At 39.3% G+C, this 15,809-nt stretch overlaps 1 protein-coding gene across 3 annotated transcripts in view; it reads right to left on the bottom strand.

The window, feature by feature from the left end:
* Positions 1 to 15,809, bottom strand: part of Rab30 (RAS oncogene family member Rab30) — a 97,431-nt gene that overhangs the window by 59,197 nt on the left and 22,425 nt on the right. For all 3 annotated transcript variants that reach the window (XM_071656264.1, XM_071656262.1, XM_071656263.1), the window contains exons 3-4: positions 6,806 to 6,889; positions 3,843 to 4,026 (exon numbers count right to left, since the gene is read on the bottom strand). In XM_071656264.1, coding sequence (XP_071512365.1) covers positions 3,843 to 4,026; positions 6,806 to 6,889 — 268 coding nt within the window. The remainder of the gene's footprint in view (positions 1 to 3,842; positions 4,027 to 6,805; positions 6,890 to 15,809) is intronic.

The following is a 15,809-nucleotide window of genomic DNA, read 5'->3' on the forward strand; positions in this document are numbered from 1 at the left end:
ATACAAATCCATTTGCTTTTCTAAGTATTTCTCACATACATTCTTCAAAGCAAACACCTGATCCACACATCCTCTACCACTTCTGAAACCGCACTGCTCTTCCCCAATCTGATGCTCTGTACATGCCTTCACCCTCTCAATCAATACCCTCCCATATAATTTACCAGGAATACTCAACAAACTTATACCTCTGTAATTTGAGCACTCACTCTTATCCCCTTTGCCTTTGTACAATGGCACTATGCACGCATTCCGCCAATCCTCAGGCACCTCACCATGAGTCATACATACATTAAATAACCTTACCAACCAGTCAACAATACAGCCACCCCCTTTCTTAATAAATTCCACTGCAATACCATCCAAACCTGCTGCCTTGCCGGCTTTCATCTTCCGCAAAGCTTTTACTACCTCTTCTCTGTTTATCAAATCATTTTCCCCAACCCTCTCACTTTGCACACCACCTCGACCAAAACACCCTATATCTGCCACTCTGTCATCAGACACATTCAACAAACCTTCAAAATACTCATTCCATCTCCTGTATATGTATCCCTAATGAAAGGCCATACTGCAAGACAATAGAAAAAGGAAGGCAAAATAATATAAAGTTTTGGTGGTCCCTTAAGTCCATACCTCTGCTGACTATACTAATTGTATGAATAATATAATTAGAATACTAAGGAAAAATATGGGCATAACAAGATCACCAATATGTGAATATATGTACCACTATTTCTGAACCAAAACAAAGGAGTAAACTGCCAGAATGGCACATTACTCTAATGTGCTTATGATGAGGATATGAAGAGTCTTTTATGGAGATGGGCGGCTGCACAGTCATATCAGTTTTATGGATGAAAGAATCTAAACTCTTAACAAGTTTTAGTATTTAGAAGTAACATAAAGATGGAAGTGGGAAAGCATAGTCTCAGGTTAAATTCATGCAAAGGAAAAAAAATTGAAATACACTGAAAGCTCCAGTAAATGGGGAGAATCTAAATATATTCTATGCAATTTTGCACAATGTTTAGTCAGTGTCTTGTGCATGGAAGTGAATCTTTACTTTATAAAGGTCCATAGATGTAAAAAAATACTAGGAGCATAAATAACTAACTTACTGCTTGTGTAGTACAATTAGAATTAGGAGAACAGATAGAGCAAAATACCATGTGAGGACACATGGTGATGCAAGAAATAAAATATTTAGTTGACAGTATGACAAAATGTGATGCAATGAACATAATATGTTGGTGAGGATAATATATAATATAATGGTTAAATGTAAACAGAGATGACAGCAAAACATATGGAATGATACTATTAAAGAACTTTTAATAAGTTTTTCAGATAAGGCGGTCAAAGGACTGGTCCCTCATCATGTACAGGTACACCATCAAATTTCCGGCCACTAATGGTTTGGCACCTTCTTTAGTCTGGACAAAATTACATAAGGGAACTTGAAATTACCACGGCCACTAGACTAGTTTACTGGGTGGCCACAGATGGCGTTGTGTGTACGGCAAGCTTACCTAAATTCTTTACACTGCACATGTTGGTGGTGATACCGCAATTCTGTGAGATTCTTAGCTTATTTTGCTTAAATTTTCCCTAGCTATGGCTTCTAAGACATATGAGAGTGTCAGTCATGGCATCAAATGTAAACACCAGTCCATATTGATCCAAGATAAATTAGAACTGTTGAAAAAAATGGACCGTGGTGTTTCGGTGTGTAAGCTGTAAGATATCTACAGTATTGACTCAACTGTTTATGATATAAAAAAGCAAAGGGAGAAAATATTGAAATTCTATGCAGACAGCGATTCCAAGAAGCAAAAGATGATTTAGAAAAACTATGAAAGATGGTAAGAGTACTGAGCACAATCAAGTGATGATGGAATGGTTTCGACAACATCGGAGTGATGGAGTGGACTTGTCAGGTAGCATGATAATGGACCAGGCTAAGTTGTTCCATAAAGAGCTTAAATAACAACATGAGCATGCCTATAGTGAAGGATGGCTTCAAAGATTCAAGATGCGTCATGAAATTTCCATGAATAAAGTGTGCGGAGAAAAGTGGTCTGCAAACCATGAAGGAGCTACCAAATATGTGGACAAATCTGCAAAACCTGTAGCTGACAAGCACCTCAGTCCTGAGCAGGAGTGTAATGCAGACAAAACTGCATTATTCTGGCGATGCATACCTAGGAAAACACTAACAACGGAAGACGAAGAAGATCCCACAGGATTCAAACAATCTAAGGCCAGATTTCCCAACTTAGGGTGCTCAAACATTTAATATTTGTTTAATCTAAATTTCCAGCAGTCCATGGTATACTATATACACATGGGAGATGTATAATTAGTGGGTTAGGGGTGTGTTGAATTATCATTAAGTGACCATGGTAGGTCCAGCAAAATGGATAATCTGGCAAGGCTTTGGAACCAAGTGTGCCGGAAAATCGGTGGTGTACCTGTATAATGATGCTTTAAGTATTTGGGTGGTGTGAATGAAAATGTTATGACAGTTTGATCCAAAGAATTAATATAGTCTACAGTGGGAAAAATCAAGGGGTGCTTAAATTTGACAGGAGGTCCTTTTTCACTTTATGTCACATTACAGGAGATGCTACATTTAAATGCTGTGAAAATATGGTACTTAAAAAACACAAAATCTATGATGGGTATTACCATAGTAAGAGATGTTAATTCCAATTCAATTAAACATCCACCAAAACATAAAGTCTGTGGATCACTAGTATGATTAAAGAACTTTTTCCATATGTTATTCCTATTTACCGCATTAGCGAGGTAGTACCAATGACAGAAGAAAGGCTACAATCGATCACATTCATTCTCTAGCTGTCATAAAAAATGCAGCAACACCACAGCTCCCTATTCACCAGGCTCCAAAGACCTTTCAATGATCCATCCTGGCCACTTCACATGTTCTGGTTCAGTCCAATTGCACTGAGTCAACCCCTGAATAGCACACCATTCTAATCCATTCTATCCTATGCACACTTATCACCCTCATACACGTTTAGGCACCATTCACTCAAAATCTTTTTCACTCCACTTCCATCTCCAGTTTAGTCCCCAATTTCTTTTCCCTATCACTTCTGACACATAAATCCTTTCTGACAACCCCTCCTCTTATTCTCTCCACCTATCTAGTTTCAAGTAAGAAGTTTCAAATTTATGAAATAGCGCATATATCACAGCAATTTAGCTCCATTTTCAAATCAGTGCTTAGCATTAATGCAATGAGCAATATCACAAAGTTTATCAAAATATCAGCACTCAAAAGAAGTCAAATATATCAAGCAAAATCAAATGACTGTTTGGCATGGATGCATAAATTCAGACTGGCTTGAAAACTAAGCCAGGTGTTGAAATAATTAATCTTAGTTAATCTGTATAAATTCAATGTAATTAATAAAGCTATTGATCATAAACTGCAGTGGTAGTTACAATGTTCACACCTTTCCTCTTCACTAACATACTAATTCTGATAGTAGCTACACTCTATGAGTGACAGAGAAGGATATAACTATACACGTCCTCACAAATCAAAGCACCTAAGTGACACTCTAGAGTCTATAAGCAGAATAAATGTCAGCAGTTATAGTATCATAAAAAAGTACATACTGTATGCAAAGGAAAGATGTTTATAAGTTTAATGGGAACACACAGAAAAGAATAAGAAATATAGCTGTGGAATCATCAGCTATGAAAAAAATTACTGTCTGTAAGTTGTAAATGAAAATACTAAGCTATGTAAGTTTTACTACACTAAACTATATACGTTTTATTACATTTAAAGCATGCTTTACACATACCAACAAGTACTCGAAGAACCTTGCAGCTAGCATACTGTTCAATTTCTCGCAGCCAGTCTGGTAAACAGTCAAACGTGGGCTGTGATGATATGTCATACACTAAAATTAGAGCATGAGCTGAACGATAATATGACTGTGTTATGGAACGAAATCTCTCCTGTCCAGCAGTATCCCAAATCTGAAGCTGGAAAAAAAGATCTTCATTACAACAAAATCTGAAAATGCAAATTAATCAGACAGAAATCCAACTATCAGAATGCACAGATCCATATTCAATACAGACACGAAAGCACTGCATATGTAAGTCAGGGGCAATGATGACAAGACTTTAAGAAAAGTCAATAAACTTATTCCAATATATGAATATCACTATATACACACCATATGAGTCATTCACATTCAGAGGAATGCAACCAATCATTGTACATGTCATCAAAATTTTCAGCCAATTGGAGAATGATTAAATTTTGCCATTATCAGCATCTAGTTTCTTGTGCACCCCAAGCTCATCCTGTGGATGGTAGCACAAATGGGTAGATAATCTCAAAAAAAATAAAGTTGGTTCATCACAAAAGTTTAAAATCTTTCCATGTAGCAACTCAGGTATATTACATTAACAATAAGGTGATTTGCCATTTCTTGATAGGTTAATTTAAACCAATCCATAAGGTTCTATTCATTTCACAACCAATGACAGTCCTTTAATGCATGTCCATACTTCTAACCACATATTTCATAATCAATAGAATTAACATAAAATATGTGCCAACAGCATCCACAGCCAAGCATTAATCTAGCTGTGACATCATGCTGTCCAATGATCTTCATAACTTTCTAAATAAATGTCTGTCTTACAAATTTCGTTATGATGGAAAAGTTATCTGCTCACGTCAATTTGCATAAATCTATTTGCTTTGGATTGATCTGTCAGTTCCTCCCTGATTACATTATTAGACTTCTAACTGACAACCCAATGATATGTGAGAGATCAGTTCACAACAGTTTGATCTGAATAGCTTTGTGATTTATGCACACATCTCCATCCTGCCTCAGATATAAGCATGTTACATTCTGGTCCCATTACATTCAGGGTAAGTAGTATGGACAGAGAATAAAAGACAACCAAACTGTTTGTATTTGTTGTTTTTGCATGCTTAAGAGCAATTAGTATGGTGAACATTCATTCTGATTTTGTTCTCTATCATCAACAAATGCTGCCATTCTAACATTCTTGTTTATCATCATTACAAAGGGCTAAAATGTCAGAATTATGAAAACCATCAAACCACATACACTAAGCAATCTTATCTTTAGGCTGGAGATTCTGCATGTGCTTAAGAGTACCGACTTTGGCAATACACTGAGGTGAAGATCATGAGTACTTAGTTTCTTGAGTGGATGAGTATGTACAACAATATCAAAGGGGGTTTTCTAAAATGTTGCCAGGAAATGCTGTCGATTCCAAATTTTGTATAACTGATGTACAGGAAGTCCTTGATTAACATCATTTTGAATATGATAAAAATGTCTAGCAATTATGTCATTACACAATTATAAACAATCCCTGATTGATGTTCTGTTGAGATTAAAGTATTTTAAAAAATGGCAGCTGCTTCACCTACTCATTTTCAGCCACTATTTTGAAATTAGGTCATTTCTATTATGAAGAGCTGATGCTGCACATTAATGTATTTACAATGGCAGATGAAACAAAAAGCAGTGCCTCTGAAATCATTTGAAAAAAAACTTTAGAAGCGTAATCAGACAGAATCAAATGTTCAGAAGCTGGCAAATGTGATGCCAACATTGTTGAAGCATACTCAATTCAAGCTACAATGGTAACAACCACATCAAATTTTTAAAGAGTAAAGACCTTTCAAATACTGCAGCTACTCTGCCTACTAATATGACTAGAAACAGAAGCAGATTAGCAACTAATATGGAAAAGCTATTTCACTACTGGATTAGTATCAACAATGGGTGCCTGTGAGTATGCCCTTTATCATGAAGCACACAAAGACTACTATATTTCAGGATGTGAAGGAAGATTTTGGAGAAAATTCATCGAAGAAGCCTTTTAATCACATTTGTTTTACTGTTATGTGTTATTAAGAAGCCTTCTATTTACATTTGTTTTACTAGTGTGGTATTATCATTATCATTCTAAAATCTATACAAGTTTTCAGGCTTGTTTGTTCACAAAATATGCCTCCAATCTGCTGTCCCCAATTCAAAATACTATAAGTGGAAACACTTATACTGATTTCAGTAATGTTATTCTGATTATAGGTGCATCTTCCAGGAACACAGAATGTGATCATGGACTCCATATACTAGTCATTGTCAAGTGAGTGGCTGTAATTTGGATCCACTTTTGATTAACATGCTTTATGGCACTGATGGTTTAAAAACTCAGTGAAAACAAGATTATCTGGATTACAATGCAAAAACTTCAGCATTACAACAGGTCTCAAGTATTCCATTCTTGACACTACTTACAGGGCTACTAGTTCTTTCTACATGTTGAGTAATCTAATGGTCTTAGGACAATCAAGTATAATTAATCATTTAGGTTTCATTTTACATTCTGTGAATGTTTGGAACACATTACATGCTGAGTAATGTCAAACTTGATACAAAGACAAATATGTTAGACTGTAAAATATTAAAAAAAACATGTATTTTCAAAAACAGTAAACTCCCCAAATCCATGGCTAAGCACATTCAAGATTACCACCAACTTGGAACATGAATTTCAAAAAAGAATTTCAGTGAATAATGATTCAATGTTTCATATAGTATATATTTGCATATATAAAAAAAAATCAAACCTGCACAAGGTATATAAAACACTTATAATAGGTCAAGATGTTCAGTTCAAAATCCATGGCACATGTATTTCTAAAATCAGTAAAATCCCCAGGATTATAGATTTTGAATATCCTACCTATATTTCGACTTACCTTTATCTTTTCACCCTCAATCTCCACAGTTTTGATCATGAAGTCCACTCCAATAGTTGCTCCTTGTCCAGGGGGAAAAAGTCCCTAAAAAAACAACATGCATGAATCATAGTGTACAAGATATATTTCACTTTTCTATTCAGGCACAATACATCCTTTCTCTATCTCTAATGAAGTCTTCAATAAAATGAAAGTAGTTTATCCTCCATGGATTTTTTTCTAAACATAGCTAGCACTACACCACAAACAGCTTTGTCAGATACCTAACATACAAGTAATTTTCCAAATTACCAAAAGAGAGCCCCTTGCTTCTTGCATGGCTTACTACTATGGAAAGGAGAAATGGACAAGAAGAAGAAGAAGAAGAAGAAGAAGAAGAAGAAGAAGAAGAAGAGGAAGAAGAAGAAGAAGAAGAGGAAGAAGAAGATTTCATAGGAATATGAAAAAATCAATATGGAAACAAAGTGCTTAATTTTAGGAGTCACTGAAAAAGCTTGAAGGGCATACCCAACTCAGTCTATCCAATCAAACCAACAGAAGCCTGGCCTAATAATCTGGAGCACACCAACAATAAATTCACCACTCCCAACATGTGTCCCCACTGGCCCAACATATCATGGACCTCAAGAACAAATGAAACAACCAGGGTCTTAGTATTCACACCAAAAGTTGGCTAACCATGAGAGAGAGAGAGAGAGAGAGAGAGAGAGAGAGAGAGAGAGAGAGAGAGAGAGAGAGAGAGAGAGAGAGAGAGAGAGAGAGAGAGAGAGAGAGAGAGAGAGAGAGAGAGAGAGAGAGAGAGAGAGAGAGAGAGAGAGAGAGAGAGAGAGAGAGAGAGAGAGAGAGAGAGAGAGAGAGAGAGAGAGAGAGAGAGAGAGAGAGAGAGAGAGAGAGAGAGAGAGAGAGAGAGAGAGAGAGAGAGAGAGAGAGAGAGAGAGAGAGAGAGAGAGAGAGAGAGAGAGAGAGAGAGAGAGAGAGAGAGAGAGAGAGAGAGAGAGAGAGAGAGAGAGAGAGAGAGAGAGAGAGAGAGAGAGAGAGAGAGAGAGAGAGAGAGAGAGAGAGAGAGAGAGAGAGAGAGAGAGAGAGAGAGAGAGAGAGAGAGAGAGAGAGAGAGAGAGAGAGAGAGAGAGAGAGAGAGAGAGAGAGAGAGAGAGAGAGAGAGAGAGAGAGAGAGAGAGAGAGAGAGAGAGAGAGAGAGAGAGAGAGAGAGAGAGAGAGAGAGAGAGAGAGAGAGAGAGAGAGAGAGAGAGAGAGATAATGTACCTAATATCAAGACAAGCCATGAGGACAGGCAAGCATGGACTACTCACTGCAAAACAGAGTAATTACAAATTTTTTAATATGCTAAGACCAATGCAAAGCACTCACTATATATACCACTCATTTCACAATACTGTCATTCTTTGCTACCAGACACATCTGCATGACTGTCAGTCTTGTTCATCCACAACAATTGAGCCATTTGTCTAGGCTTAAAGATTTTAAATCTTACACCATGCAGGTTTTCTGCTTCATTTTGTCATTGCTTGAGCTTTAGTATTATCAACAGCTAGGTCACTAAAGCTGTCATCGTCCAGCTATTTCCAAATATATATCATTTATCATAAATATATCATTTATCTATTTCACTTAACCACTGTTTCCCATGTCAAGGAGGTAGCACAAGGAAACAGATGAAGAATGGCCTAACCACTCATATACACATATAAAAACATAAACGCCCATAAATGCACATATACAAACATATACATATCAAAGTATACATACAAAGACACATACATATATACAAATGTACATATTCATACTTGCTGATTTCATCCATTACCATCACTACCCCGCCACACAGGAACCCCCCCACTCTACAGCAAGGTAGCACCATTCACTCACACTCAATCTCTAGTTGTCATGTGTCATGCACCGAAACCACAGCTCCCTTTCCACATCCAGGCTCCACAGAACTTACTATGGCTTACCCCAGACTCTTCACATGCCCTGGTTCAGTCCACTGACAGCACATTGACCCCAGTATACCACATCGTTCCAATTCACTCTATTCCCTGCACGCCTTTCACCCTCCTGTGTGTTCAGGCCCTGATCGCTGAAAATCTTTTTCTCCATCCTTCCACAGCTAATTTGGTCTCCTGCTTCACCTTGTTCCCTACACCTGTGGCACAAATATCCAGTTTCTCAACTGAATCAGCCAGCAGAGCAGTATCATCATCAAACAACAAATGACTCAAGGCCCTCATCCACAACACACTGCATATTTGCCTCTCTCTCCAAAACTCTTGCATTTACCTCCCTAACAACCCCATCCATAAACAAATTAAACAACTATGGGGCCATCACACACCTCTGCTGCAGACCAATATTCACTGGGAACCAATCACTTTCCTCTCTTCCTACTCGTACACATGCCTTACTTGGTAAAAACATTTCACTACATCTCGCAGCCTACCTCCCACACCATATATTCTTACACCTTATGCAAAGCATCTCTATCAACCCTATCATATGCCTTCTATATATCCATAAATGCTACATACAAATCCATTTGTTTTTCTAAGTATTTCTCACATACATTCTTCAAAGCAAACACCTGATCTACACATCCTCTATCACTTCTGGAACCACACTGCTCTTCCCCAATCTGATGCTCTGTACATGCATTCACCTTCTCAATCACTGCCCTCCCATATAAATTCCCAGGGATGCTCAACGAACTTATGCCTCCGTAGTTTGATCACTCACCTTTATCCTCTTTGCCTTTGTACAATGGCACTGTGCATGCATTCCACCAATCCTCAGGCACTTCATCATGGTCCATTCATACACTGAATATCCTTACCAACCAATCAACAACACAGTCACCCCCCCCTTTTTTCAATAATTTCCGCTGTAATACCTTCCAAACCCACTGCTTTTCCGGATTTCATCTTCCGCAAATCTTTCACTATCTCATCTCTCTTCACTAAATCATTCTCCCTGACCCTCTCACTTTGTACAACACCCTGACCAAAACACCCTATTTCTGCCACTCTATCATCAAATACATTCCCATCTCCTCACTCCATCACTATCTGTTATCACCTCCCCACTTGCCCCCTTCACCCATGTTCCCATTTGTTCTCATCTTACATATGTTATTTACCTCCTTCCAAAACATCTTTTTACTCTCTCTCATCCCAACTCTCATTTGCCCTCTTTTTCAACTCTTGCACCTTTCTCTTGACCTCTTCCTGGTTTCTTTTATATATCTCTGAGTCATTTGCATTACTTCCCTACAAATATCATCCAAACACCTCTCTCTTCTCTTTCACTAACAATCTTACTTCTTCATCCCACCACTCACTCCCTGAAATAAAATAATATACATACACAAACACAGACATATACAGATATACACATGTACATATTCATACTAGCTTGTCTTCATCCATTCCCGGCGCTACCCTGCCCCACAGGAAACAGCATCACTACCATCTGCCTCAGCTAGGTAGCACCAGGAAAACAGACAAAAAGGCCACATTTGTTCACACTCAGTCTCTAGCTGTCTATCCAAATCCAGGCCCCACAGACCTTTCCATGATTTACCCCCAACACTTCACATGCCACTGACAGCACGTTGACCCTGGTATACCACATCTTTCCAATTCACTCTATTCCTTACATAACTCTCACCCTCCTGTATGTTCAGGCCCTAATTGCTCAAAACCTTTTTCAATCCATCCTTCCAAGGTGGTCTCCTACTTCTTGTTTCCTACGTCTCTGACATACATTCTCTTTATCACCCTTTCCTCACTCATTCTCTCCATATGTCCAAACCATTTCAACACACCCTCTTTTGCTCTCTCTACCATACTCTTTTTATTTCCACACATCTCTCTTACCCTTACATTACTTACTCGATCAAACCACTTCACACCACATACTGTCCTCAAACATCTAATTTCCAACAGATCCACACTCCTCCATACAACACTATCAATAGCCCATGCCTCACAACCATGTAATATTGTCAGAACTGCTATTTCTTCAAACATACCCATTTTTGCTATACAAGATAATTTTCTCTCCTTCCACACATTCTTCATCACTCCCAGAACCTTCAACCCCTCCCCCACCCTGTGACTCACTTCTGTTTCCATGGTTCCATTCACTGCTAAGTCCACTCCAAGATTTCTGAAGCACTTCACTTCCTCCATCTTTTCTCCATTTAAACTTACATCCCAACTAACTTGTTTCTCATCCCTGCTAAACCAAATAACCTTGCTCTAATTCACAAGTCAAATTTCTCCTTTCACACACTTTTCCAAACTCAGTCACCAATTTCTGCAGTTTTTCACTTGAATCAGCCACCAGTGCTGTATCACTGGCACACATCTGACTCTTCCCCGGCCCTCTCTCATCCAAAACAGACTTCATACTTGCCCCTCTCTCCAAAACTCTTACATCTACCTCCCTAACCATCCCATCCATAAACAAATTAAACAACCAAGGAGACACCACACACCCCTCCTGCAGACTGACCTTCATTAGGAACCATCACTCTCCTCTCTTCCTACTCATACACATGCCTTACACCCTTGATAAAAATTTTTCACTGCTTCTAGCAGCTTACCTCCCACACCCTATATTCTTTAAGACCTTCCACAATGCATCTTTACCAACTCTTTAGAATATGCCTTCTCCAGATCCATAAGTGCTACATACAAATCCATCTGTTTTTCTAAGTATTTCTCTCACAAAGTCTTCAGAGCAGACAGCTGATCCACACAACCTTTGCCACTTCTGAAACCACACTGCTCCTCCTCAATCTGATGCTCTGCACATGCCTTCATCACCTCAATCAATACCCTCCCATACAAAGTCCCAGGAATACTCAGCAAACCTATGCCTCTGTAGTTTGAACACTCACCTTTATCCCCTTTGCCTTCATACAATGGCAATATGCATGCATTCCACTAATCCTCAGGCAATTCATCAAAATCCATATATACAATGAATATTCTTGCCTGCCAATCAACAACACACTGAACCCCTTTCTTAATATACATATATCTATTCATCATATTTTATCATCCTTAATTGCTGTTTCCCATGTCAGCAAGGTAGTGCTAAACCACAGATGAAGAATAGCCCATCCACTCATACATACACACACACACACATATAGATTTCTATTTTTAATATACTTTGTCACTGTCTCCTGCGTTAGTGAGGTAGCGCAAGGAAACAGACGAAAGAATAGCCCAACCCACCCACATACACATGTATATACATACAAGTCCACACACACACATATACATACCTATTCATCTCAACGTATACATATAAATACACACACTAACATGTACATATGTACATAATTCATACTGTCTGCCCTTATTCATTCCTGTCGCCACCCCACCACACATGAAATGACAACCCCCTCCCTCCAAATGTGCGCGAGGTAGCACTAGGAAAAGACAACAAAGGCCACAATCGTTCACAATCAGTCTCTAGCTGTCAGGCATAATGCATCGAAACCACAGCTCCCTTTCCACATCCAGGCCCAACAAAACTTTCCATGCTTTACCCCAAACGCTTCACATGCCCTGGTTCAATCCCTTGACAGCACGTCGACCCCGGTGTACCACATCGTTCCAATTCACTCTATTCCTTGCACGCCTTTCACCCTCTTGCATGTTCAGGCCCCAATCGCTCAAAATCTTTTTCACTCCATCCTTCCACGTCCAATTTGGTCTTCCACTTCTCGTTCCCTCCACCTCTGACACATATATCCTCTTGGTCAATCTTTCCTCTCATTCTCTCCATGTGACCAAACCATTTCAAAACACCCTCTTCTGCTCTCTCAACCACACTCTTTTTATTACCACAAATCTCTCTTACCCTTTCATTACTTACTCGATCAAACCACTTCACACATGTTGTCCTCAAACATCTCATTTCCAGCATATCCACCCTCCTCCGCACAACTCTATCTACAGCCCACGCCTCACAACCATATATCATTGTTGGAACCACTATTCCTTCAAACATACCCATTTTTTGCTTTCCAAGATAATGGTCTCGACTTCCACACATTTTTCAACGCTCCCAGAACTTTCGCCCCCTCCCCCACCCTGTGATTCACTTCCACTTCCATGGTTCCATCCGCTGCCAAATCCACTCCCAGATATCTAAAACACTTTACTTCCTCCAGTATTTCTCCATTCAAACTTACCTCCCAATTGACTTGTCCCTCAACCCTACTGTACCTAATAACCTTGCTCTTATTCACATTTACTCTCAGCTTTCTTCTTTCACACACTTTACCAAACTCAGTCACCAGCTTCTGCAGTTTCTCACACGAATCAGCCACCAGCACTGTATCATCAGCAAACAACAACTGACTCACTTCCCAAGCTCTCTCATCCACAACAGACTGCATACTTGCCCCTCTTTCCAAAACTTTTGCATTCACCTCCCTAACAAACCCATCCATAAACAAATTAAACAACCATGGAGACATCACGTACCCTTGCCGCAAACCATCATTATCTATCTTTATTTATCTTATTATACTTTATCTTTATTTATCTTATTATACTTTGTCGCTGTCTCCCACGTTAGCGAGGCAGAGCAAGGAAACAGATGAAAGAATGGCCCAACCCACCCACATACAAATGTATATACATACACTTCCACACACACACATATACATACCTATACATCTCAACGTATACATATATATACACAAACACAGACATATACATAATTCATACTGTCTGCCCTTATTCATTCCTGTCACCACCCTCCACACATGAAATGAAAACCCCCTCCCCCCGCATGTGAGTAAGGTAGCACTAGGAAAAGACAACAAAATCCACATTCGTTCACACTCAGTCCCTTTCTAAATCCAGGCCCCACAAAACTTTCCATGCTTTACCCCAGACGCTTCACATGCCCTGGTTCAATCCATTGACAGCATGTCGACCTCAGTATACCACATCGTTCCAATTCACTCTATTCCTTGCATGCCTTTCATCCTCCTGCATGTTCAGGCTCCAATCACTCAACATCTTTTTCATTCCATCTTCCCACCTCCAATTTGGTCTCCCACTTCTCCTTGTTCCCTCTGCCTCTGACATATATAACCTCTTTGTAATTCTCTCCTCTCTCATTCTCTCCATGTGGCCAAACAATTTCAAAACACCCTCTTCGGCTCTCTCAACCACACTCTTTTTATTACCACACATCTCTCTTACCCTTTCATTACTTACTCGGTCAAACCACCTCACACCACATATTGTCCTCAAACATCTCATTTCCAGCACATCCACCCTCCTCTGCACAACTCTATCTTTAGCCCACGCCTTACAACCATATAACATTGTCGGAACCACTATTCCTTCAAACATATATATATATATATATGCACATATACTCATACCTGTTCGTTGAATTCGAGCAGATGTAATTACTCTTTTTCTTTCATACTGTAACGTTTTTAGTCGATACTTTTTCTAATTTCTTCAATCCAATGCTATGCATTAATTGATGCATATATCTCCTTTTCTGGACTATATAGTTGAAGTTCTGTCTTTCATCTTATTCTATGTGTTCCTTCCCTTTTGCTCATGTTTCTAAATCTTCAAATCTTCTTAAATTTGCTACAGCTTAAAAACATTACCTAAGCACACAACACAGCAGTATCTAGGTCTGTTTCTCACATGAACAGTGATTATTTTCCTCTTGTGTTAAAGTTTCCCTGACTCAGTAATATCATTTTTTGAATCTGGTCTTCGAATTCTAGCTTTCCATTTTTGATTACTTCTACTTTTTTTCTAACTTTCAACATCTTACCGTTCTACCCTTAGAAGATGGTTAATCTTTCATAAAAGTATTTGAGAATATATGGTGTGGGAGGCAAGTTGTTAGAAGCAGTGAAAAGTTTTTATCGAGGATGTAAGGCATGTGTACGTGTAGGAAGAGAGGAAAGTGATTGGTTCTCAGTGAATGTAGGTTTGCGGCAGGGGTGTGTGATGTCTCCATGGTTGTTTAATTTGTTTATGGATGGGGTTGTTAGGGAGGTGAATGCAAGAGTTTTGGAAAGAGGGGCAAGTATGAAGTCTGTTGGGGATGAGAGAGCTTGGGAAGTGAGTCAGTTGTTGTTCGCTGATGATACAGCGCTGGTGGCTGATTCATGTGAGAAACTGCAGAAGCTGGTGACTGAGTTTGGTAAAGTGTGTGAAAGAAGAAAGTTAAGAGTAAATGTGAATAAGAGCAAGGTAATTAGGTACAGTAGGGTTGAGGGTCAAGTCAATTGGGAGGTAAGTTTGAATGGAGAAAAACTGGAGGAAGTAAAGTGTTTTAGATATCTGGGAGTGGATCTGGCAGCGGATGGAACCATGGAAGTGGAAATGGATCATAGGGTGGGGGAGGGGGCGAAAATCCTGGGAGCCTTGAAGAATGTGTGGAAGTCGAGAACATTATCTCGGAAAGCAAAAATGGGTATGTTTGAAGGAATAGTGGTTCCAACCATGTTGTATGGTTGCAAAGCGTGGGCTATGGATAGAGTTGTGCGCAGGAGGATGGATGTGCTGGAAATGAGATGTTTGAGGACAATGTGTGGTGTGAGGTGGTTTGATCAAGTAAGTAACGTAAGGGTAAGAGAGATGTGTGGAAATAGAAAGAGCGTGGTTGAGAGAGCAGAAGAGGGTGTTTTGAAATGGTTTGGGCACATGGAGAGAATGAGTGAGGAAAGATTGACCAAGAGGATATATGTGTCGGAGGTGGAGGGAACGAGGAGAAGTGGGAGACCAAATTGGAGGTGGAAAGATGGAGTGAAAAAGATTTTGTGTGATCGGGGCCTGAACATGCAGGAGGGTGAAAGGAGGGCAAGGAATAGAGTGAATTGGATCGATGTGGTATACTGGGGTTGACGTGCTGTCAGTGGATTGAATCAGGGCATGTGAAGCGTCTGGGGTAAACCATGGAAAGCTGTGTAGGTATGTATATT

This window comes from Panulirus ornatus, chromosome 62 (genome assembly GCF_036320965.1).
Source record: "Panulirus ornatus isolate Po-2019 chromosome 62, ASM3632096v1, whole genome shotgun sequence".
NCBI classification, from domain to species: domain Eukaryota; kingdom Metazoa; phylum Arthropoda; class Malacostraca; order Decapoda; family Palinuridae; genus Panulirus; species Panulirus ornatus.